General features: G+C 49.2%; 1 protein-coding gene across 2 annotated transcripts; it reads left to right on the top strand.

The window, feature by feature from the left end:
- The first annotated feature begins 6,098 nt into the window (after positions 1-6,098).
- On the top strand, positions 6,099-11,003 carry IRF2BP2 (interferon regulatory factor 2 binding protein 2). 2 transcript variants are annotated; one of them, XM_081124023.1, is made up of 2 exons: positions 6,099-7,272; positions 7,898-11,003. In XM_081124023.1, the coding sequence occupies exons 1-2, from the start codon at positions 6,291-6,293 to the stop codon at positions 8,611-8,613; spliced, it is 1,698 nt and encodes a 565-aa protein (XP_080980149.1). In that variant the 5' UTR covers positions 6,099-6,290; the 3' UTR covers positions 8,614-11,003. The 2 variants fall into 2 exon arrangements, with proteins under 2 accessions (XP_080980149.1, XP_080980148.1); XM_081124022.1 differs by having other exon boundaries at positions 6,101-7,320.
- The last annotated feature ends 11,331 nt before the right edge of the window (positions 11,004-22,334 follow it).

Here is a 22,334-nt window from a genome sequence, read left to right as displayed (position 1 = left end):
GACAAAGACAACGTGCAGTTAAACAAGGGCTGGAATTCAGGTTTCCCAGCCTGCCAACAAGTCTATCAAAGTTCATTTGTATTTGGATTTTAGCTGTGACAAGCTTTTCAGTCATTTCAGGAAATCTGCTCCTCTACTTCTGCCTGCCAGTGGTCTTTCACGGGGACTCACACCCAGGCTGTCTGCTCCCATGTGCTGAGCTTGCTTTTCCCTGTATGAACTTCAGTTCTGAGTGAGAATCCTCATTCTTTCAGTGGTTTCGCACTCCCCTTGCAAAGGTACTGCCATGTGGGCAGGGGAATGGATGAGCCAACGCATCCGGACATTCACTCCAATTAATAAATTACAGACCACAATTAGTCTTTAAAACCTTCCTTCCTTTTTTCTTCTGCAGGGAGCTGTTATACATAAAACTGACCCCCCAAAAAAGTTTGGAGAGAAAATGTTATTGTTAAATGTTTAGATCTTTGGATACCATTGGAATACCACTTATACACATAAAATAATTGTTTTAAGTAACAACACTTTTTTTGTGTGTGTCATACATATTAGACTAGAGCAAACATGCCACCAGAACAGATTACTAAGACCCCACTGGTAAAGGCCAATGTTCCTGCTGATTAATCTTTTACAAAACATACTTTCATCTCGTCAAGAGAAAATCAGCCCAGTTTGCACTGGCTAAATTCTAGTTCATAAGAAATACAAACAATAACAACAAAAGCTTATATAAGAAGTTGTGATTGTTTTGCTTCCTATAGCTCCATGAAGTTCTATGAAATATCTGACTTCACGGTTTTTTTATCTAGTGCACTGTAGCTGATTATATTCATTTGTCTGAATGCAAAGTAGTCATGATTGGAGTCCTACAACAGCAATTCAATGATTTCATGAAATTTTCTTCTTTGTTTTTAAGGAAATAGGTCATAAAGAGTTAGAGGTGCAGTATTCCAATTTGGCAAGTGCCCGAACCATTTCCTCACCAAACTAAATCCCAGAACTGAATCTTTTATCCTAACAACAACATTAGTTTTTTTCCTAAGGTTCATAAAGACCAGCACAAAATGGTTAGCCATTTAAGGAGGCATGTGTCTCATCTCTACCATCTCCCACTGACTGCTGTAATTAACTTTTCATTTTCTATGAAATATATATACACACACATATATATGTACACACACACATATATATACATATGGCCAAATCTTAACGCTCTTTTTGTTAACACTCACAAATGTTAACACTCTCGCTAGGCTTCTATACTGTGCTTATGTGATTTTTTAAAACGCAAAATGCCAATAGAATGTTCTAGACTGTCGTTAGACCACGGGGCTCATACCTGGATTTCAGTTCTGATACTTGCCTTTAGTGTTACTGTAGGCAAATCACTTAACCTTCTAACACCTAAGTTTTTAGTTTCTGAAAAAGGGTGGCAAAATAGAATTTACACTTGAAATATCTTTTTTGAATGTCCACATGAAAAATAAAATAAAGGTGTATATTATTCTGAACCTTTTAGAATTATAACACCTATTTTTTCAGTTCCTTTACTATTGAACGTATATGTAGGAGAGTTAAATTTTTAAGTAAGCTAATGAGAGAAAATGTACCATTTTAATATTTTTAAACATTATCCATTAAGTCAGTTCATTATTTTGTCAGCCTCTTCTCCCTTCTAAAGGATTTTAGTGAGTTAAACTCTCATCCAGATATTATTCCAGAAAAGCGCTTTTCATAGTGCTCTTTCCAAAAAGTCAATAGGAGTGTTCTGGCATCAAACGGTGTTGAATCCCTTCCAGTTCTCCTACAAATTTCCTTCGGGCTGAGGGAGTGTGTGACCTCAATCTCTCCTTTGTCTGTATTTTTCCCTCAGCTCTTTGGATTCTGACACTGTGAAGTAGTTCACCTACACCAAGACCCCGGGTTTTACTCTAGTGGAGACCTGTGCACATTTACGCAGAGGCTGGTGACTAACAGCTTCTGTGTGTAACGTGCGGGTGGTGAGAGCTCCTGTGACTTTATTTGGCTTGATTCTTAGACCCTCCACAGAGAGTTTATCTCCTCCACATGCAAAAGTCTCTTTAATAACCAAATGCTTTCTGTGCACAGGGGAGGCAGGCTACGGGGAGAGGTCAAGGAAAGGGAAAGTATTTCTAAAAAAGCGTATTTGCAATTTGGAAAACAGAATTGTCTCATAAAATGCTGCAATTACTTAGAAGAAAGGCTCTCATTTCTATTACATAAGGTTCATTTATGCCCTCTCAATAGTATGTATAGATATATTCATATAAACGAACATGCTCAAATATATAACTTTTTTTAAAGTGGAAAATCCCTGAATATCACACGTGACCTTCCAGTCTGATGGTGCTCTGCTCAAGTACAAGGAGCCTAGGACGGTATCCACAGAAACCCAAGGACACGTCACTGCATTTTTTTTCTCCTTCAAATCCACCAGGGTCAGAGTTTGAGAAGCTTCAGTATGGTTGCAACATCCTGCTATTAATAGAGTGCACTCTAAAGAATGAAGGCTGTGATTCCACTTGTGGATATAGGGGGAAGGCATGAACTCAGCAGTCCCTGGAACACCGCCTCTTGCACAGCACGTTGCTGGGGCCTGGGAGGCAGCCTCTCCCCAGTTGTGTGTCCTCTGGTAGGACCCATTTCTTTACACTGCTGTCAACGGTCAGTACAAGAGCATCTTGACTGCACTAGGCTCCGGGCAACAGGTTCACATTTTAGACGTTTAATGCTTACACAGTGGAAGCCCATGGAAACCTCAGGGTGGGAGGTCAGAGCTGTTCTTCCCATTCAGCTACCACTGAGCTGCTCCCTCTGGTTTACCTTCCCATCGCTTCTCTTACTCCCGCTTCGTCATTATCCTACTGAATGGCTTTCCTTTTGTTTCTAAACTGTGATTATTCTTTGTATTTTTTTTTTTTTAATCTTAGAAACTAAAGCTGGAAAAGGCTGTCGCTTCCTCTAGACTCTCAGCAGGAGTGTTCCCCACAGAATATTTCCTTTAGTTCTTAAGTGCAGTTGCAGCATTTCAGCATTCTGGTTAAAAGCCAGCCTCAACCCACTGCCCCACACTGCACACGGCCTCAGCCTGCCTGTCCGCACAGGAGTGGGTGGGAGTTCAGTCAGCCGCGCCGGTAACCTTGACTGTGAATGGCAAAGATTATCACAGTTCTCTTCTGAGAGGACCTGGGGCCTTAAGCAGGAGGGCAGAGTCTACGTGACTAAAACATACCGACTTCCTCTTTCATAAGTCATCACATGATGAACTACAATTACAATTACTGCCTTGTCTCTGCGAATTGCAGACGCATTGCCTCACCCTAGAAACCCCGCTCCTGTGCGCCGGGAGGCGGTGACTGCTGCAGCCAGCTTTGGAAGGGATCCAGCTCCAGGCTGCGCTGGGAGGGAGGGTGGGGGTGGGAGACAAAAACAAAGCTGTGTTTACTTAGCATACATCGATAAAGCTGCTTCAGAGCTACATGAAAGGCCAGGCAGCAGGAAAGACTTGATACAATATAAGGAATTGCTGCCCTGGATCCAGCGCCAGCCTTAACCCCCTTGATCCCGGATCCTTTCATGGTCAGGGAGACCATAAACTAGCCTTTCCATTTTCCTGAGGGCATTTCATTAGGGAAGTTACATCAACTCAGTTTCGACATTAAACTGGTAGTGCAGAATAAAAAGGAACTGCTCTCCATTTGGAGAAGAAAAGCCCTGTTCTACAAAAATCTTTACTTAGTACCTCTTAAAGCAGTTTGCCATCTCCTTATTTCTACTTTGGGCTTTCCCTTGAGGGTATTAGCGCCGCTTGCGGGTAAATGAGTATAATTAGGCCATGGCTCTAACACCTAGTATTGTAATGTTTCTGTCACTGCCTAGTGGGGCCATCTCTTTGGGGTGCTGAGATGGCTCATCTCCCTGCAGCAAGACTAGGCATTATTCCCTTTGGGCAGTGGCCCGGTGGGCCAGGTCACCTGCTAGAATGTGGCACATGGTTTCTATGGAGAGTGGTCAAAGGGACAGGTCCCAAAAGTGGTGTGACAGCAGGGACCAGGAGTGACCAAACCCACTGTCCACAGCTGCTTCCCCAGCCAGGAGAGGGTGAGGCAGGATTTGGAACAGAGGGGGAGCCCTTCACAGCAGGCGCACCTTCTCTGGAAATCCCCAAGAGGAGGTTCAGCGCTGGCCTGAAAGAACACTTAGGTCTGGCATTACGTTTTCTGTGCCACTGCGAACAGGTTTTTCACGTGCTTTAAGCAGCTCCCTCCACTGTTTTTCTACGGGTGTTTTTCCGCTTCCTTGTGGCTAACCTTTTGATGCAACCTGGCATTTTCAACAGCAACAACCAGGGAGAAACGTCAGCAGGAGTTTTTTCTCTTTCCACCTACCAATCCCGAGGTAGAAAAGATAATATAATTAGTGCCCGCTCCTTCCCCCACCTAACCAGCTCGTTCCAGTCTCAAGGAGCCATGTGGGCCTGTTTTCCAACAAAAGCAGCTCCAGCGGCAGCCCTTGCAGGGTTGGAGTGTCCAAGTCCCAACTGAGGGTGACTAAGCCTGCGCCTATTGGCAAGACCGACGACCAGCCAAAGATTTACTAGAACACACACCAGCTCCTCCTCCCGATGCAACTGTGAAACTCAAGGGCTCAGCGCAGCCCGGGCAGAGCCATGGCTGCCAACCGTGGCGGGGCGCGGCGGGCCAGCGCTCCACGCCAGGCGCGGACGTCCCTGCCTGGGTACAGCCCGGCCCGGGCCGCGTGGTGGGCGCACCTCCGCTCCGCCCCGCCCCCGAGAGGCCCGCGCCGCGCGCCCCGAACCCACGCGGGGTCGAGCGCCCGGCCTGCAGGAGCAGGAGCAGGAGCACGAGCAGGAGCAGGGCCGGGGGCGGGGCTCGGCGGCGCGGGACGCGAGGGGCGGGGCCGCGCAGTGACGCGGCGCGCTGGCCGCGGACCCGGTCGCTGGAATGTGCGCAGCTCAATGAGGCCGCCAGCGCCAGCGGCGCCGAGTCACGTCCGCGCGGAGCCTGCGCACTCGGCGGCGGCGCACGCGGGCCCCGGCTCCGCGCCCACGTCACGCGCCCGCCTCAGACCTACATAAGCGGCCCACTGCTGGTGCCGCGGGGACCGCGCTGGAAGAGGGAGGGCTCGGTGTCGGGAGGTCGCGGTCTTGGGAAGTCATTCTCCCGTGTGAGGAACACGTAAAGGCGCCGCTAGCGCGCCCCCCCAAGCCCCCAGGACACGCGAGCGTGAAGCACCACCACGCAGTCTAAGTGTAACTCCCGAGACCCCGCGGGCCGCGCGGCCTCCAGACAGTACTGACAACCAGGTCCCACGGTGGCCTCCCTCTCAAAACACGAGGTGTAGCACGACTTCACGCACACGGGCCGGGGGGGCGAGGAGTCCCGGCCGCGCAGCTGAGGCCGCCCGGCGGCTGCAGGAGAGCTCGCCGCACTCGCAGCGCCTCCAGCTGGGGCGCGCGGCCCGCGCGGCGCTGCTCCTCGAGCGGCGCCCGGCCTCCGCGCGGGGGAGGGGCGCGCGGGCGCGCGCGGGGCAGGGCGGGCGGGCGCGGGCGCGCGCGCGAGGGGAGGGGGCCCGCGCAGGCGCCGTGCGAGGCTGTCGAAGAATCAAGTCTGTAGAAGTGGAGCGGCGAGGCGGCAGCAGCAGCAGCGACGGCCGCGGCGGAGCTGAGGCGGGCTGGGCGCTGACGCGCGCGCTGGAGAGCGGCGACGCCCGGAGCTGTGAGGGAGCAGCGGAGCGACCCGGGGCCCGCGCCGCGCCCGGGCTCCACGCCGTCCGGCCGCCGCCGCCGCCCCGGCGCGGCATGCCCGGCCGCTCGGGCTGAGCCTGCCCCGGCGGCCGCCCCCCGGCCCCCGCCCCCCGGCCTCCCCGCCCCCTGCCCCGCACTCCGCGCCCGCCGCCGCCGCGACCTGCTGCGCTCGCCCGCGCCCGCGCGGCCCGTCTTCGCTCCGGTCTGGAGGCCCGCCGCGGCCCCGGCCGAGCCCCCGCCGCCGCGCCCGCCGCCCGCCCGCGCCCGCCGGGGGGCCGTGCTGCCGCGGCTGCAGCCCCTCGCCCCGCGCCCGCCGCCCCTCGTGCCCCGGGGGCGCTGCGCGGGCGCCGAGCCCGCGCGGGCTCTGCCTTTGCCGCCGCCCCTGCCGCCCCTGCGGCCGCCGCCGCCGCTGGTGGGGGAGCCGCGGGGTTGGGGGGGCAGGAGGGCGCGCGCGGGGCCGGCGGCGAGCGGCGGCGCCCCCTCCTCCGTGGGCTCCGCGGACATGGCCGCGGCGGTGGCGGTGGCGGCCGCGTCCCGGCGGCAGTCCTGCTACTTGTGTGACCTGCCCCGCATGCCCTGGGCCATGATCTGGGACTTCACGGAGCCCGTGTGCCGCGGCTGCGTCAACTACGAGGGCGCCGACCGCGTCGAGTTCGTCATCGAGACGGCGCGGCAGCTGAAGCGGGCGCACGGCTGCTTCCCGGAGGGCCGCTCCCCGCCCGGCGCCGCCGCCCCGGCCGCCGCCAAGCCGCCGCCGCTCTCGGCCAAGGACCTCCTCCTGCAGCAGCAGCAGCTCGGCCACGCCGGCCCCGAGGCGGCCCCGCGCGCCCCGCAGGCGCTGGAGCGCTACCCGCTGGCCGCCGCCGAGCGGCCCCCGCGCCTGGGCCCCGACTTCGGTGGCGCTCGGCAGGCCGCGGGCCTGGCCCAGCCGCAGACGCCGCAGCCGCCGCCCGTGAACGGCATCCTGGTGCCCAACGGCTTCTCCAAGCTGGAGGAGCCGCCGGAGCTGAACCGCCAGAGCCCGAACCCGCGGCGCGGCCACGCCGTGCCGCCCACGCTCGTGCCGCTCATGAACGGCTCGGCCGCGCCGCTGCCCGCCGCGCTGGGGCTCAGCGGCCGCGCCGCCGCCTCGCTGGCCGCCGTGTCGGGCGCCGCCGGCCTGGGCTCCGCGCCGCCCGCCGAGCTGGGCGCGCACAAGCGGCCCGCGTCCGTGTCGAGCTGCGCGGCCACGGAGCACGAGCAGCGGGAGGCGGCGGCCAAGGAGAAGCCGCCGCCTGCGCACCGCGGGCCGGCCGACAGCCTGTCCACCGCGGCCGGCGCCGCGGAGCTGGGCGCCGAGGGCTCGGGCAAAAGCCGCGCGCCCGGGGAGCAGGACTGGGTCAACCGGCCCAAGACCGTGCGGGACACGCTGCTGGCGCTGCACCAGCATGGCCACTCGGGGCCCTTCGAGAGCAAGTTTAAGAAGGAGCCGGCCCTGACTGCAGGCAGGTTGTTGGGGTTCGAGGCCAACGGGGCCAACGGGTCTAAAGCAGGTAGGGGCGGCTGTGGAGTGAGGGGACCTGGGGGAGACGGGGACCCCGAGCAGTGTGTGGGGGGGTGCTCTTTCCATTCACCATTCTACCTTAGCCCAGAAACAACAAACACCCAACTTCCTGCTCTGCCCCAGGCGGAACCAGTGCTTAGTGGCAACGTGTTCCTGTGCTGAAGCAGCACAACAGAGATGAGTCAGACTGGGCTGATCTGCTCTGACACCGGGTTTTCCTTTCCCAGCACATTCTTGGATGGGAGCAGGAGGGCACCAGTCACCTTTTAACCTGTTGGGGGAACCTTAAAACTCATATGCACAGTTAAACCTGGGGACATGCATGCATGTGCAAAAGTAGGCAATTGTGTATGAGTCGTTTTCGGTGGCTTTTTGAAAAACTGCTACAGGGCCTCAGCGCCAGCCCCGTGTTTTAAGTTGCACGTGCAATTGAAACTGGTGGGTTTTTATATACAGGCTTTTAGAGGATAGAACTGCTGAGTTCTGTTTCATGTTAGAAAAAGGTCCTTTTTGGTGCCGGTTCATTTATTTTCTATTTCTCCCCTTTTATTTGCTTGTTTTTTCAGTTGCAAGAACAGCAAGGAAAAGGAAGCCTTCTCCAGAACCAGAAGGTGAAGTCGGGCCCCCTAAGATCAATGGAGAGGCACAGCCGTGGCTGTCCACGTCCACAGAAGGGCTCAAGATCCCCATTAATTCTGCATCCTCTTTTGTGTCTCCTCCGCCACCCACTGCCTCACCTCATTCCAACCGGACCACACCGCCTGAAGCGGCCCAGAATGGCCAGTCCCCCATGGCAGCCCTGATCTTAGTAGCAGACAATGCAGGAGGCAGTCATGCCTCAAAAGATGCCAACCAGGTTCACTCCACGACCAGGAGGAATAGCAGCAGTCCACCCTCTCCGTCCTCTATGAACCAGAGAAGGCTAGGCCCCAGAGAAGTGGGGGGCCCGGGGGCAGGCAGCACAGGAGGACTGGAGCCAGTGCACCCTGCCAGCCTCCCAGACTCCTCTCTGGCAGCCAGTGCCCCCCTGTGCTGCACCCTCTGCCACGAGCGGCTGGAGGACACCCACTTTGTGCAGTGCCCATCGGTCCCTTCGCACAAGTTCTGCTTCCCTTGCTCCAGACAAAGCATCAAACAGCAGGGAGCTAGTGGAGAGGTCTATTGTCCCAGTGGGGAAAAATGCCCTCTTGTGGGCTCCAGTGTCCCCTGGGCCTTTATGCAAGGGGAAATTGCGACCATCCTTGCTGGAGATGTGAAAGTGAAAAAAGAAAGAGACTCGTGACTTTCCGGTTTCAGAAAAACCCAATCATTACCCTTAACTAAAACTGCTTGAATTGTATATATATCTCCATATATATATATATATATATATATATATCTCCAAGACAAGGGAAATGTAGACTTCATAAACATGGCTGTATAATTTTGATTTTTTTGAATACATTGTGTTTCTATTTTTTTTTTTTTGACGACAAAAGGTATGTACTTATAAAGGCATTTTCTTCTTTCGTTAATGTTATTAGCATATCTTTGTGCTTTACTATCCTGGTGACAGTTACCGTTCAATGTAGGCTGTGACTTGCGCTGCTTTTTTAGAGCACTTGGCAAAACCCGAAACGCTTCTAGCTGTATTTGTATGCACTTACTTTAAAAAGAAAAAAAAAAGCCAAATACATTTTCTGATATTGTAAGATTGCCTTACTGTCTGTTATTCCTTATTGCTGGCCCCTTTCTCAGACTGGAGGCCAACTGATGGAGAAGGAAAGGAAATGAGTGAGAAGGGGTACTGTTGTGAAGTGGGCATGCCACTGGGAAATGTCACCATGTTTACCCCCAAACACTGTCCTCTTAGAGTAATAAGAAAATAGATTTTGAGTCTTTGTTTTGTTCTTAAAGTTCAGTCGTTGGGCCATTGAAGCCTGCCTGGGAGTTGTTGCTGAGAGATTTTTTGGACTGTGTGGTTTTGAGGGGGCTTTTTTTTTTTAAGGCAAAGGTGACCACTGTTCAGTGCCCACTTAGTCAGTTGTAAGATTATAATGCTGCATGCTAGTTGGTTACATAATTCACAGTTGAGTGATGGAGGGTGGCGATAATGGATGGTGGTGTGTACGAGATGGCACTGCTGTCTTTGAACAGGGCCTGGTTCTGCAGCGCCACTTGATCTTTGTAAACACCCAGGGCTCTGTCGTCGTTGCTGTTGTCATTTCCTTTGAAAAGAGTTGCAAGAGAAGTTCCAGTCCAGGTGAACTTGGAGATTGTGGGATTGGTTTAGTTTCTGTTTTGTGTTTTGTTTTTTATCATTTACCTGTAGTGCTATTGCTGTTGATACTATCACCTACACCCTGTTTCTCGTGAGTGCTAAATACAGTATGGTACAATGACAGTAACAGCACATGGTGCTGCCAGGACTGCCTGTGGGCATATCAGTGACAGCCTGAATGGGGGTGGAGGAAACCTGTAATTTCCTCCTTACCTGTGTTCGAAACACCAAGTGAATAATACAGTTCTTCTGGGGGGAAAAATGATAAACTAGTGAAAATTAAAAGGTTTTACATAATGGACAGCCCCACCTCTCAAACTATTTTTAGAAGCCTTTTGTAAACATTTCTTTTGATCACTATTTTGCATCAGTGAAATGATTTTTTAAACCAATAAATCATCAGATATTAGAAATAGTTGTCTCAGCGATGCTGGTTTTTCTTTTGTGCTATTTTAACATCCACAGGAACACTATTTTAAGTCCTTTTATGTTCAGGTGTTTGTAACTTGGCCCTAATATTAGGCTGAATCATCGCTTCAAGGTCTATTACAACTTATACGTCTCGTTCACAACTCAGCTTCTATTTTAATTTGAAAATATAGATTGTTACCCACTTTGGGTTATTTTTTAGTTATGTTTTTGTCTTTTTAAAGTTGTTGAAATGTTTTTTAATGATCGGGTTATTAACACTTGAAAATCAGACACTGCGCCAAATACAGTATTTTTCATAGTGTTTTTTATGAGTGCACCTATTAACGCTGTGCAGATTTGTGTTACCAGTCATTGTTATATGACCAACAGACTTGCATGATTAACCAGTTTGTTGTTACTTTTTTTTTTTAATTGGGGTAACTATGACTCAGATCGGACTGGTTTCTCTTATGTAAATGTACACATGTAGAAACAGTCAGTTTTACATGCCCATAGAGACATTTGTAAAGAATTCAACTATTACGGTTTGTTGTATAAATGTGTATCTAGGCACTTTATTATAAACTGGAATTTGACCTCTTAGATGTTACAAGTTGATCAGCCATTTGACCTAATTTGTGGTAGCTATCTGTATGTTTTGCAATCTTAATACAGATAGCTTTCCAAAAAAGAATTAATAAAGAACCATCCTGCTGTTTTGAATAAGTCTATCCAGCTGTGGAAAAAACAACCTGTGGTTGCTCTGTGCTAATGGTAAGGGGAAGAAAACAGCTTGTAAGGGCTGTGTGTGAAGGTTACTCCTGTTGAAAAATAAGATTTGCATGAGTCTGCCTGGCCCCTGGGTGGCCTTTGTGGAAGACTTGCAGCTGGAAAGTGTTGATCTGGGTTATTTTTAAGTTAAAAAGTTAACATTGGGACATGGGTTTGGTCTTTTGTTATACCTGATGACAGTACAGAGATTCTCCACAGCTGGATAAAAATGTCAGAAAGCTACTTACTGTACGTGGGCAGTATCAGATTTCAAATCCTAATATTTCAGCTGTGCTTTTAATACTCAAAATATTAGGGGATGGGTGTTGAAGCTTTCCCTTTTTTGCTTTACCGATTTATAGGATTTCACAGATGTACTGTCTTTCATGTGGCCTCACATTTAAAGTTATGAGAAACGTACACATGGTTTACAACTTTTACTGTATACCTTTCCTTGGCCACCAAGTATTTTAAAAGTGCGCCACCTTTTAATCTGTACTTTTTTTTTTAAGTTGAAGGTGATACTTTTTCTACATATGATGAAACTCATGTCAACTGAAGTGAGTGTAATGTCAGATACCAACATTATATTTTAACATCATGCTATGGAAATACCACCTGCATTCTGTCATTTGTCAGATTTACAGTACCTTTTTTTTTTTCCTTTTAACTTTTAGCATTAAATAAAAATAAAATTGGGAGCACTGAACATTTTCTGAGGCCTTTTTTAATTTTTAAAAATAAGGTTAGAATGGCTATTGCTTTCATCACTAATGGCAATGTGATGAAAGGATGTGTGGGTTTGGGGTCAGGGTTTGACTGGAACTGCAGTACAGAGATAAAAGATACAACAGAAAAGCAACTGGTGGTAGGAAGGGAAAGGGCAACTGTGGGTAGGAAAACAAAATGAAGAGCTGAGCAAAGTACAGCCAGAAAGCCCTTGTTTGTTCACCTTGCAGCAGAGCCAGCCCTGTGCAGTAGTAGATGGGAAGGGGAAAAAAGTGACATCGAGAAGACTGTCAAGACGTGGAGCTGCTCTCTGGAAAGCTTTGGAGCAAAATAGCCCTGTTGGGCCAAATGAAATGTACTGAAGACGAAAGAGAAAAAAGCCCACCCTTTGGAAAGCTTTGGGATAGAGTCAGAGCCAAAGCCATGCATGAGCTTTATTGCTATCCTGAAACTGGAATTTATAAACAGATAAAAGGTAGACAGCAGGAGATACATTTACAAACTATACTATCACATAGTAAGAAATTTCTAGGTGTTTGCAGCTTTTACTCTTTATTGATCAATGGCTTGGCAGACTTCTCTATGAAAGTAAGTTGTGAAACTTCTAAGGAGTTAGAGGACAGGGTGGGTATACATAGACTTACTGTATGATTTAAATTAAACAGCAACAGTTAATGTGTAGTTGGATATATTTTCATTAGGGATGGTCCAGTAACTTGGGGGACTCATCACTCTATTTTAGTATTTTTTAGTACCCTGTTTAAGGCAGTTTTAAAGAAACCGTATTCTTACTAATTATATTATAGATTATAATATACAACAGTGTTTCATAAGTTAAAAGAAATGTTAACCTTTTTAAACTAAAAATGCTAGATTTTTTTACTGAAATTTAAAGGAGTGCAGCTTGCAGAAGTCATTTTTAAATTTCAAAGTAAACTTTTATGATTGCATTCAGTTTTCAGTTTTAAAAAAGCCCAAAACAAACAAGCCAGACTCTCGATGTGGCAGATGTCTTTGTTTATACCACAAAGGGGGAAAAAAGTTAAAGGGAAAAACTATGGGATGCCTTGAAGTCCCTCATTACTCAAAGTTGTTTTGCATATGATTTTGAGATGGTTTGGTTTGTGAGGAGTCAAATGTTTCTCTTCCTGATTCCAAAGTGTATACGTGGAATCATTCAGAAAAACGTTCAGTCGTGTGTAGGCCACTAGAAGTCCTGAATCACCCTGATTTGCCTGCCTTTTCTTCATGGGAACAGTGAGAAGACACGCCTTTCCTCTGTCACAGACCAAGGTCAGAGTCACAGTGAATGGGACACATTTACCTACTTTATCCTCTGAAGTTCTAGAGATGAGGGGGCTGGGGATGCTGCTTAACTCCTTCAGTGCCACGGTTAGGCCTCCAAGAGCAAGAGCATTGATTATAACATGTGATTACAGTCAAATAAAAATCGTGGGTGTGACTTCCAGATTTTTAACTATCTTGCTGTTAACAGCCTGCATTTTCCTCAGAAGTTGTGAATCCCTCACAGTAATTGAAAAGGCACAAAAAATACAAAAAGTCAATTTGTAAATTACTTAAGGGGTTGGAAGAAGGAAATGACTGGATTTATGGATTATCTTTGGATTTATCGATTAACCCCCAGACAAATACATAATTAGGGATATCGACTATCCCTCTTTACCATTAACAATTTGTATCTAATTTAACAGTGCACTTGGTGTTAACCCATTAATCTGTTACCTGTTCCTTCCCCATAACAATACAACTTAACATGAATGAAAACAGCTTTCCCTTGTGAATTTGAGGTCTAGCTTACTGTTTTTTAGTTATAGAATATGAAATCTACACCTGCACTGGCTTTTATCACTGAATATTGTGTACTGCTTTATGTCACTGAGCAGCATAGAACAATCCATACAAGCCACAGGAAGGTATTTTAGGACAAAAAGTAGACCATAGGCAAGTCATTTGGAATCATTTAGACATTGGGTCTTAAAGCTGTTCTTTTCTTTGGATCTGAAAAACTGAGAATTGAGTGAAATCTTAATAGAACAACCCTATTACAGTGGTAGAAACAGTTTCTTCCATAATACAAAAATATTGATTTGTAAAAATGTAGACTAGTTCTTTTAAAACTCAAATTCATAGTATAAACAAGTCTTCGGGGCACGTAAAATTTATCAGAAGATCAGCCATGAAAATCCACTAGGAGATGACTTTCTCCTAGGGCAGACAAGTTCTGGAGACAGGACTCCAGCATTCCTGTTTCAATTGCAGGCATCCATGCTCTGGTTGATCTCACCCTTTGAATGGGCTTTAGAAGTTAGATTGCATAATCTAAAGCGCCTCCAAGCCATTCAGCAGAAGCCCTTGATGCTCAGATAAGACATTCTGCATAGAGTAATCATGTCACATTTGAATATTTCTAAACAGAGTTTATATTTGGGGGGAAATGAGCTGTGTTACATAATCTATAGATCCCATCACTTACCACTTTTACTTAGTAATTACTATATCATTACCATCAGTTAAATTCAGATGCCCATGAGGTGGATAGGTGTCATGCACAGCAGGAGTCATGTTTTGTTTATGTACTCAGGTAGCAACTTCATCTGAGAGGTTTAGGTCACTGCATATTTCTCTGCCATTTAGAAACCATCTTTCCTATGACAGTTCAAATATTTGAACAGTAAATGACTATATCTCCAGGGAAGAAAAAATTAAGAAACATTTCACTAGAAGTAAGGGTCTAAATTCATTTCAATGTATGGGAAGACTATTAAAAATGAGCCTTAACTTACTGAGATGTACCTTTTATTGTATGTATTTAAAATATTAACTGCCCTGGCTGGGTAGCTCAGTTGGTTAGAGCGTCCTCCCAATACACCAAGGTTTAGGGTTTGATCCCTGGTCAGGGCACATACTAGGGATTGTTGTTCCTATCCAATGAATGCATAGGAACAACAAATCGATTGTTTCTCTCTCTCTCCTCCTTCCCCTCTCTGAAACCAATAAATAAAAATTAAAAAAATAAAATATTAACCGTAGTACTGAGAGTTCTGCAGAGAAGTGGGCCATAGGAGTAAGGACAGTCCGGGGCTGAATAAATCAGCATTTCTTTACACACAGCCTTGGCTTGGGGCCCTCCAAGTTCCCCACAGCCTGAGAGACTGTCAGCTGCCAAACAAAAAGGCCCTTGCGTGCCTTAACCCAGGCTGAAGGCCTCTTACCCCCATTTTGTGACTTCTGCCTCCAAACTGCAATTAGCTTTGTTGTGTGTGTTATATAAGATAAAGATTTATTGCACCCCACATATAATTGAAATCAGAATTTCACAGGCGGGAGACAGTCATTAGAGAAGCTATGGAACAGTATTCTCTCAATCAGCTCCATATGGTTGTTGCTGTTACTACCTGACACCTATATGAAGTGAGGCCCGGCATCTGGGCTTTGGCACTGCGGGTCTGCCACCGGTGGGCATGTCAGCTTGCTCGAGGGCGCGCAGTGACAAGAGCTCACCCCCCCCCCCCCCAAGAGCTTGTTCCCCTCCAGGAGGCTGGGAAGCGGAGTTAGGGGAACTTCTCCCGCGGAGCCGCGAGTCTCCTCCTAGCACCTGCAATTAGGTCGGGCTGGACTCCGACCTGGCAGCACAGCCCCAAGCCAAGGTGGGGTCACCCGCCAAGTTCACTCTGCACACACCCGTCACGCGGGAGCCACTATCCGCACAGGAATCTCGGGCCAGTTGGAAACACCCGGAGGCGAGGTCAGAATGGTCAAATTGTAGCTTTTCATTTTTTTACTTGTCATTGTTGCTCCGAATGGCGTTTTTTAAACGGAAGAAAACAGCCGCCAGCCCGGCCCTGCCCAGCCCTGTTTACCGGAAGGGAAGGCGAGGGGGAGAGGCGACCTCATCCCGCCGCCCGCGGTGCCCGCGCTGCCCGCGCTGCCCGCGGTGCCCGCGCCGCCCCGCGCCCTGCTCGCGCCGCGCTCCGGGCTCACCGCTTCTAGAACTTTTCCCGGCCGGAGCCGCGCCGTCTCCGCGCCCGCTCTGCGCACGTGGGGCCCGGGCCCGCCGGTGCCGCCCCGCCGCCGCGCGCGCCCCCGCCCGGCGCCCCCGGCCCCGGCGCCCGGCCCGGCCCCCGCAGCTGCCGCTGCTATAATTAGGGGCCCGCGGCCCCGAGGCACGCGGAGGCTCCGGGCCGGGCCCGCGCGGAACCAAATAAAGGCAGAGGCCGGGCTCCCTCGCGGGGCCGCGCGCCCCGCGCGCCCCCCCCGGGCGCGAGCCCCGGGCCCAGAAAAGATCAAACGCGCGTCAGCAGCGGCGCCCGCCAGGACCGACGCCGCGGCGCTGGAGAGGGCACCGGACCGGAGCGGCCCAAATGTCACTCCGTTTTTGGAAATCGTGATGCTGCTTGCTTTTTTTTTTTTTTTTACAAGACTGTGGCTATAATAAGGCAAATGTTCCATGCCAGTGGAGTAAACAGTCCTGTTGCAGGCGCATCCGTCTTAGCAGAAAGCACACTAATGACCGGTGCATGTTCATAAAAATGTGTTTATTAAGCAGACCTCAGGACATGCCCATATGGGGACTACCAAGTACTGGAACACCGCCTGCCTAAAAGGGAGTTGCTTTTTTTTTTTTTAAATCCAGAAACCTTAATTTAAATTAGAAAAAAATGAAAGTGTTTTTTTTCTCTCATCACAGTACCATTGGGCACTTGAGGTGCCGCCAGATTAATAAACTTCTAATTTTTGTTAATTATTCAGTTTACTACTCTACAATAATATCTCCGGAACAATAAAAGGCATGGCCCTGGTCCTTTAAAAAAAAAAAAAAAAAAGACAACGAAATGACCTCCATTGCCCAGCCTTGGAGTGGGGCACAGAGCTTCATGTGGACCACGTTGCATCACTTTAGATGCTGTTTAAAAAGTGGTCGTGGTAACTAAAGACATGGGAAGCTAAAAAAATGAAGCCTTGCTCCAGACTAGAGAACACACAGACACATCCCCACCGAAGACGTCCTTCACCAACATACTTTTCTTTCCAGATAATAGGCACAACAACCATTTTAGAGGCTCGAGATGGAAATCATACAAAACAGTCCACTCCTTGTGCTATTTTATCGAGGAACATGGAAGCCTTTCCAGGGTGAAATATGACTCCTGGGAAGTTCCTGTTCTTTTCCTGTGGCTGTTTGTCTGACCCACAGCGCTGCAGTCACCACAGAGATCTCTGGGCGGGCACTGTGCCGAGAGATGCAAATTCAAGTGTTTATGAAACACTCAGAATGTCTGAGTCTGTTCCAGATGCACAAAGACACTGGGATAAAGGTCAGGAAATCTCCAGATGTTCTTGGGCTTCATGCGGTCATTTCAGGTTATTCAATTCACTTTTATGCTGCTATTTCATAATTATTTTTTTAAATTACTGTGTACTTACCCCACTGGGGCTAAGGAACGAAACTGGGAAATCTCCGTAACAGTTTTTTGACCAATTAGACAAGAGAAAGCACTGGGTGTATGTGATACCCATTAGGTACTTGAGCGCAGTGAGTTGTACCACTAAAAATATAGACTTTTGGTTGTATTAAAGGGGGTAATAGCAAAGAGCTCTGACACACTGGAGAGAAGGGGCTCCCCCTGCTGTCATCATAAAAGATGTGTCGTCTCTCAGGCCTGAGTCTGTACCTAGGACACCCAGAGGGTGTAAAGCTTTGTGAAGCTATTGCCTTGGGGGGTGTAGAGTCCTATTGGAAATAAAATTAAATTGCAGACCACAAACAAAGGAAATAAATCTTTTTTTAAAAGGTTCTGTGCTCAGATTTATTTAGTGGAGGACCAGCTACCTATAAACTACCAAAACGGTTTACCTAAGTCCATTCATGGCTTTAAAAGCAAGGATGGTATTAGTGTGGTTGGTGGCAGCTAGGAAAAGGGGCGGGAGGGTGAGGATATGTTTGACAATATTACCTTTTTAAAAATAATCAATAAAGCCCGCTGGCATGGCTCAGTGGTTGAGCATCGACCTAGGATCCAGGAGATTGCTGTTTGATTCCCAGTCAGGGCACATGCCCGGGTTGTGGGCTCGATCCCAGTTGGGGGCGTGCAGGAGGCAGCCGATCAATGACTCTCTCATCATTGATGTTTCTCTCCCTCCCTCTCTTCCTCTCTCTGAAATCAATACAGACATATTTTTTAAAAATATATTTTTTAAATCAATAAAAATGATGTATGACGACAAATAAAAGGACATTTTCATTGGATTTTGACCTCAGTAAAAATGTTGCATTTGTAAAAAATGGTTTCATCTTCTTGTACATCACAGTTCCCTGCACATGGACCTTCAGAGATCACGAACACCGCAAATTTGTAATAATGGAAGGAACTCATTCAAGGTCTCATTGACAAACATTACCTGAGTTGAGGGTCAGCCATACCCACACTGAGCGGGATCATTCATCTGTGAGTTTAGGGAGGGTTGAGGACTTCCACGGAATTAGGGTGAAGTCATCATAGATGGGAAGACTCACAAGCAGGAAGACATGGCACGCACGAGGGTGGAGAGATTGGAGAGAAAAAATGACAGGACGAGAGCCTGCATCTGGTCCTAGTTACTCATTCATTCCCTCGCCGGCCCTCTCAACCCTCCTCTGCACAAACCTCTCGTGGTAAAGTGCGGGCTCTGGAACCAGACTGCTTACGCTTAAGTTCCAGCGCCCCCTCTTCTAACCTTAGTATTTAACCCTTGAATCTCGATTTATTTTTCTGTGAACCTCATAGTGTTGTTGAGGGAATTGTCAGGAGTATAGGACATGCGTACCATGATGTGTGGCACATGGTAAGTACCTGCTAAATTTAGGTGTGTTGCCCTGTGGCACTGGGCCAAGGGCTGGAGTTAGATAGTTGTGAAAAAACAACGTCTTCAGTTGCTTCCAGAAACCCCTCTCTTCGTTGTCTCACCCCACTGGCTGCCCTTCACTGCGTCCTCATCTCACTGACTCGTGTCACTTTTTGGAGTACCCCGGCTCCGGCCTACTCATCCTATTTATTCTGTGACGTGTATTTTATATAGATCGAGACATGTAGTAGGTATTTCAATAAATTGGCTCATGCGATTGTGGGTGCTGGCAAGTCTAAATCTTAGATCAGGCTCGGGGGCTAAAACTTCATGGAGAAGTTGATGTTGTAGCCTTGAGTCTGAAATGTGCAAGGTGGAAACTCGGGCAGGGTTTTTATGTTGCGGTCTGGAAGAGAGTTTCTTCTTCGGGAAACCTCAGTCCTTGCTCTTAAGGCCTTCAACTGATTGGGTGAGGCCCCCACACAGCATGGAGGGCCTTCTTCTTTATTCAAAGTCTACTGGTTTAAATGTTAATTATATCTGAAAAATACCTCAAAGCGACATCAAGACAGGTATTCGACCAAACTACTGAGTACCCTGGCTTAACTAAGCTCACACATAAAATAAGCCATCATGGCCCCTTTCTAAGGTTCCTCCTCCTTCCCTGGCCTACCTAGACCATGACGCTTCTATCGGGCATGATGCTTTCAGGTGCAAAGTCACAAAACATCCCATTCGAATAGGCTTAAACCATACAGGGAACTTACTGGCTCTTGGAACTGAAACACCCACAGGCAGACCGGCTTCAGGTCTGACTCACTTCAGATCCGAGCCTCATCTCTCCCTGAGTCGCTTGGCTCTGCCTTCCCGATGTTGATGTTATCCTCGGGCAGGCTTCCCTCACGATTTAAGACGGTTCACACCCTTCCTCATTCACGTCCAAGAAGAGAGAGCAGAGCGTCGCTTCCAGAAAAAGAACGACAAGCTTCTCTCTCATTGGCTTGGTCCTGACATCACCAGGTGGCCAAGGGGACAGCCTGCTCTTATCGGCTTAGGCCTCCCCATGCCCTAAGCATTCCCAGGGAAGGGAATGGAGTGCCCCGACTGGCATCTAGTTTGGGGTCTTTCCTGACGCCCAGGGTGGGATCCACCCCAGCAGAACTATTGGTTGCTACACAGGGGCGGAGGGATGGACCGAATGCTGGGAGATACCATAGTGCTCCACGTCCCTCCAAAGCAGAGTGGTGGCATTGCGCATACCAGGGCCACCTGCAGCGCTGAATCCTATGGGGATGCTGCCCGCTGGGCTGAGGGGTCTCAGGGTCACTGTTCCCGAGAGAGAACAGTCCAGAAGGAGGGTGCTCCCCCCGTGGCTGTCGGGGCAGTTAGTTCGCAGGGAGAGGTGGTGGCTGTTGGCTGGCAGGCGTGTCCTCGTGTCAGGCTTCCTTGTTCCCTATCAGCTTCCTCCCTGCCACTGAGGGGGTGACCCCCAGGGCTGATCACAGCAGCCAGCTTCACAACCGTCCGCGCAAGGGCCGCGTGATTCACACTGTGCTTGGGCTGGCTCGGCGGGGACAAAGAAGGCAGGAGTAAGGAGGCTGGGAGACACTGTGGGGCAGCCCGGGCCAGGGGTTGTCGCTGAGATTCTGATCTGTAGTTTGTTTTTATTGAACGCGCACACCCCCCTGAAGCGGCAGGCCTTACATCTTAAGGTGTAAAGTGCTTCGCCTGCCCCTCCCGTGTGTGCCGCCTCCCTCCCCACCATGCTGTCATTGCAGCCACGGGCACAGGCAGGGCACACAGGATGCCAGGGGAGGGGACCACTGCACCTCCACCGAGAGCACACAGAGTCTCCGTGCACAGTGTTCCCTTCACACGGGTGTAGGTCGGCCAGCCCGGCCACGCGCACTCGCACTCGCACTCGCACCAGTCCCTGGACGACCAGGATCTTCTGCCGTCTGAGCAGACGCAGGCAGGTCAGTGTTGTGCTGAAGGGACCGGCGTCTGCGCTGGACCTGCGACGGGGGAGCGAAACCGGAGGCTCCCTATTGCCTGAGCATCACGCCGGGCCAGGGCCGGAGGCGTTCAGGCCAAAGCGCTGCTGGGATTCAACGAGGGTGCTGCTCCCTGAACAGGCTGTAATTCTAAGTTGTGCAGAAAAAACATGCTTCTCCTGAACACCCCCACCCTCCCTCGGATGTCCAAGGCCTCTGCTTCTCTCGGATCATTTAATCCTCGTAACAGCCTATCAAACAAACGCGTTAGGAGCCCTTTTACAGAACAGGAAACCGAGGCAAAGAGAAGCCAAGTGCCTTCCTAAAGTTAAAGCTGCTAATGAAGCCTCTGCATCCAGACCTTCGAACTCTAAATCCCTTTGAACCGTTTTTTTCAGTGTTTACAGGTAACACTTTGGGGCCCCATCGGTACAGGAAATATTGAAGATGAGGCGGATCTGGGCCCCTTTGTTTACTCCCCGCTTTTTTCTGGCTTTTCACGCCCAGTTTGCTGCTGGGGGAGTCACGTGTCCCAGCCCCTTTATTTCCTTGGTTTAATCAGGAAGAGGAGCCGGCAGGGCTGAAATGATTAGCCTGGGATCATTAGAAGAGGAAAGACTTTCTATTCACGGTGACTGTATTTCTAGTCCATTGATTAGGCAATTTTGCTTTTATGAATCAATTGTGGTGATTGCTATGCTGAATAAAATGTGGAATTGGCTGTCACAAAGAAAACATAAATTATTAGCTTTAAAATGCACACTGCCTGTGCATGGAGAGAATGGCCGTGGAATATTTATTTCCTCTCCCTGATTTCTGTCCAGGTTTTCTCGAGGGTGCTCTTGTGGATTCCTTCACCCTGCTGGGGCACGTGGCGGTGTGACCCCACAGCAGGCAGTGTCCCGGCGGGTGACATTATTAAACTCCGGTCGCAGATGCAGGGTGGTGTGCAGAGGGCGTTAGGGGAAATATCAGTGGCCGCGCCTACCCCGACTCTCTGCAGCTGCAGTCGCGGAGGCAAGGCGATTTTTAGAAACACATACAATCACCTTTGGAGACTCTAACAACAAATGCACCAACAGCCTCATCTCTTATTAATGCGTTACGTTTTTCTCTTAGGGTATACAGAGGTCATTTCATAAATTTCGCATTTTTCACTGATTAATCTCAGTGGATTACCTCTTGCTATAGCAAATATGATAACGCCCAACAATTGTAATTAATAATCAGGGAACTGTATTTCATAAGAGAGTGTTTTAAAAGCCAAATAATCACCTTTAAGAGGGCACTACAAGACGGAATAGGGCAGAATCGAGGTGGAAGAAAGAAATCAGGAAAACAGCAAAAGATGAGGCGCTTAAGGGACTAGAACAATGAGAGGCCCATGTTTAGGCATTAAGAAGGGAGAAGAAGGCATTTGGCTATAATACAGTGAGACAGTAACAATTCTAGATACCAGAAGTTTCATAAATTAATTCATTTGGCAAAAGTTCACTGTGTGCATCCTGTATGTGAAGGCACTGAGAGTGTGGATCATTGTAATTTTAGGATCTAGCAGTCTTGTAGCCTCAGAAAGAATGAACATGAGGGAGGAAGAAAGAGCAGAGACAGAAGAAGTAACAACAGCGGCCACTGCAATCAAATCCCCATCGCAAGCCCCAGTTTTTCCCAGATAAAATATGTATCAGTGTCAGTCAAGCACAAGTCCCGGCAGGTACCGCGAGGAACGCAGGATAAATGCAATTCAGACCCTGTTCTCAGAGAACTTGGCGTCTCTTTGCAGAGTTCGTGCTAAAGCACACAAAAGTAAGGCTCTCATCTGAGATGCATTCGAGCAGGTGCAGGGTGGCCTGATCCCCGCTCTGGGTGCGTGGTTCCCAGACGGCGTGGGCAGGAGCAAGTGGGAAGGGAAGGTTTCATGGAGAAAATGGACTGAGTGAGGCTGAGAGGAGGCCACCAGAGAGGAGATGGGATGACATCGGGCAGAGCGGAAAT

This window comes from Miniopterus schreibersii (genome assembly GCF_964146895.1).
Source record: "Miniopterus schreibersii genome assembly, chromosome: 21".
Taxonomy (NCBI): domain Eukaryota; kingdom Metazoa; phylum Chordata; class Mammalia; order Chiroptera; family Miniopteridae; genus Miniopterus; species Miniopterus schreibersii.
Note: the sequence above shows the minus strand (reverse complement) of the source record. Positions and strands in the feature narration are given on the sequence as shown.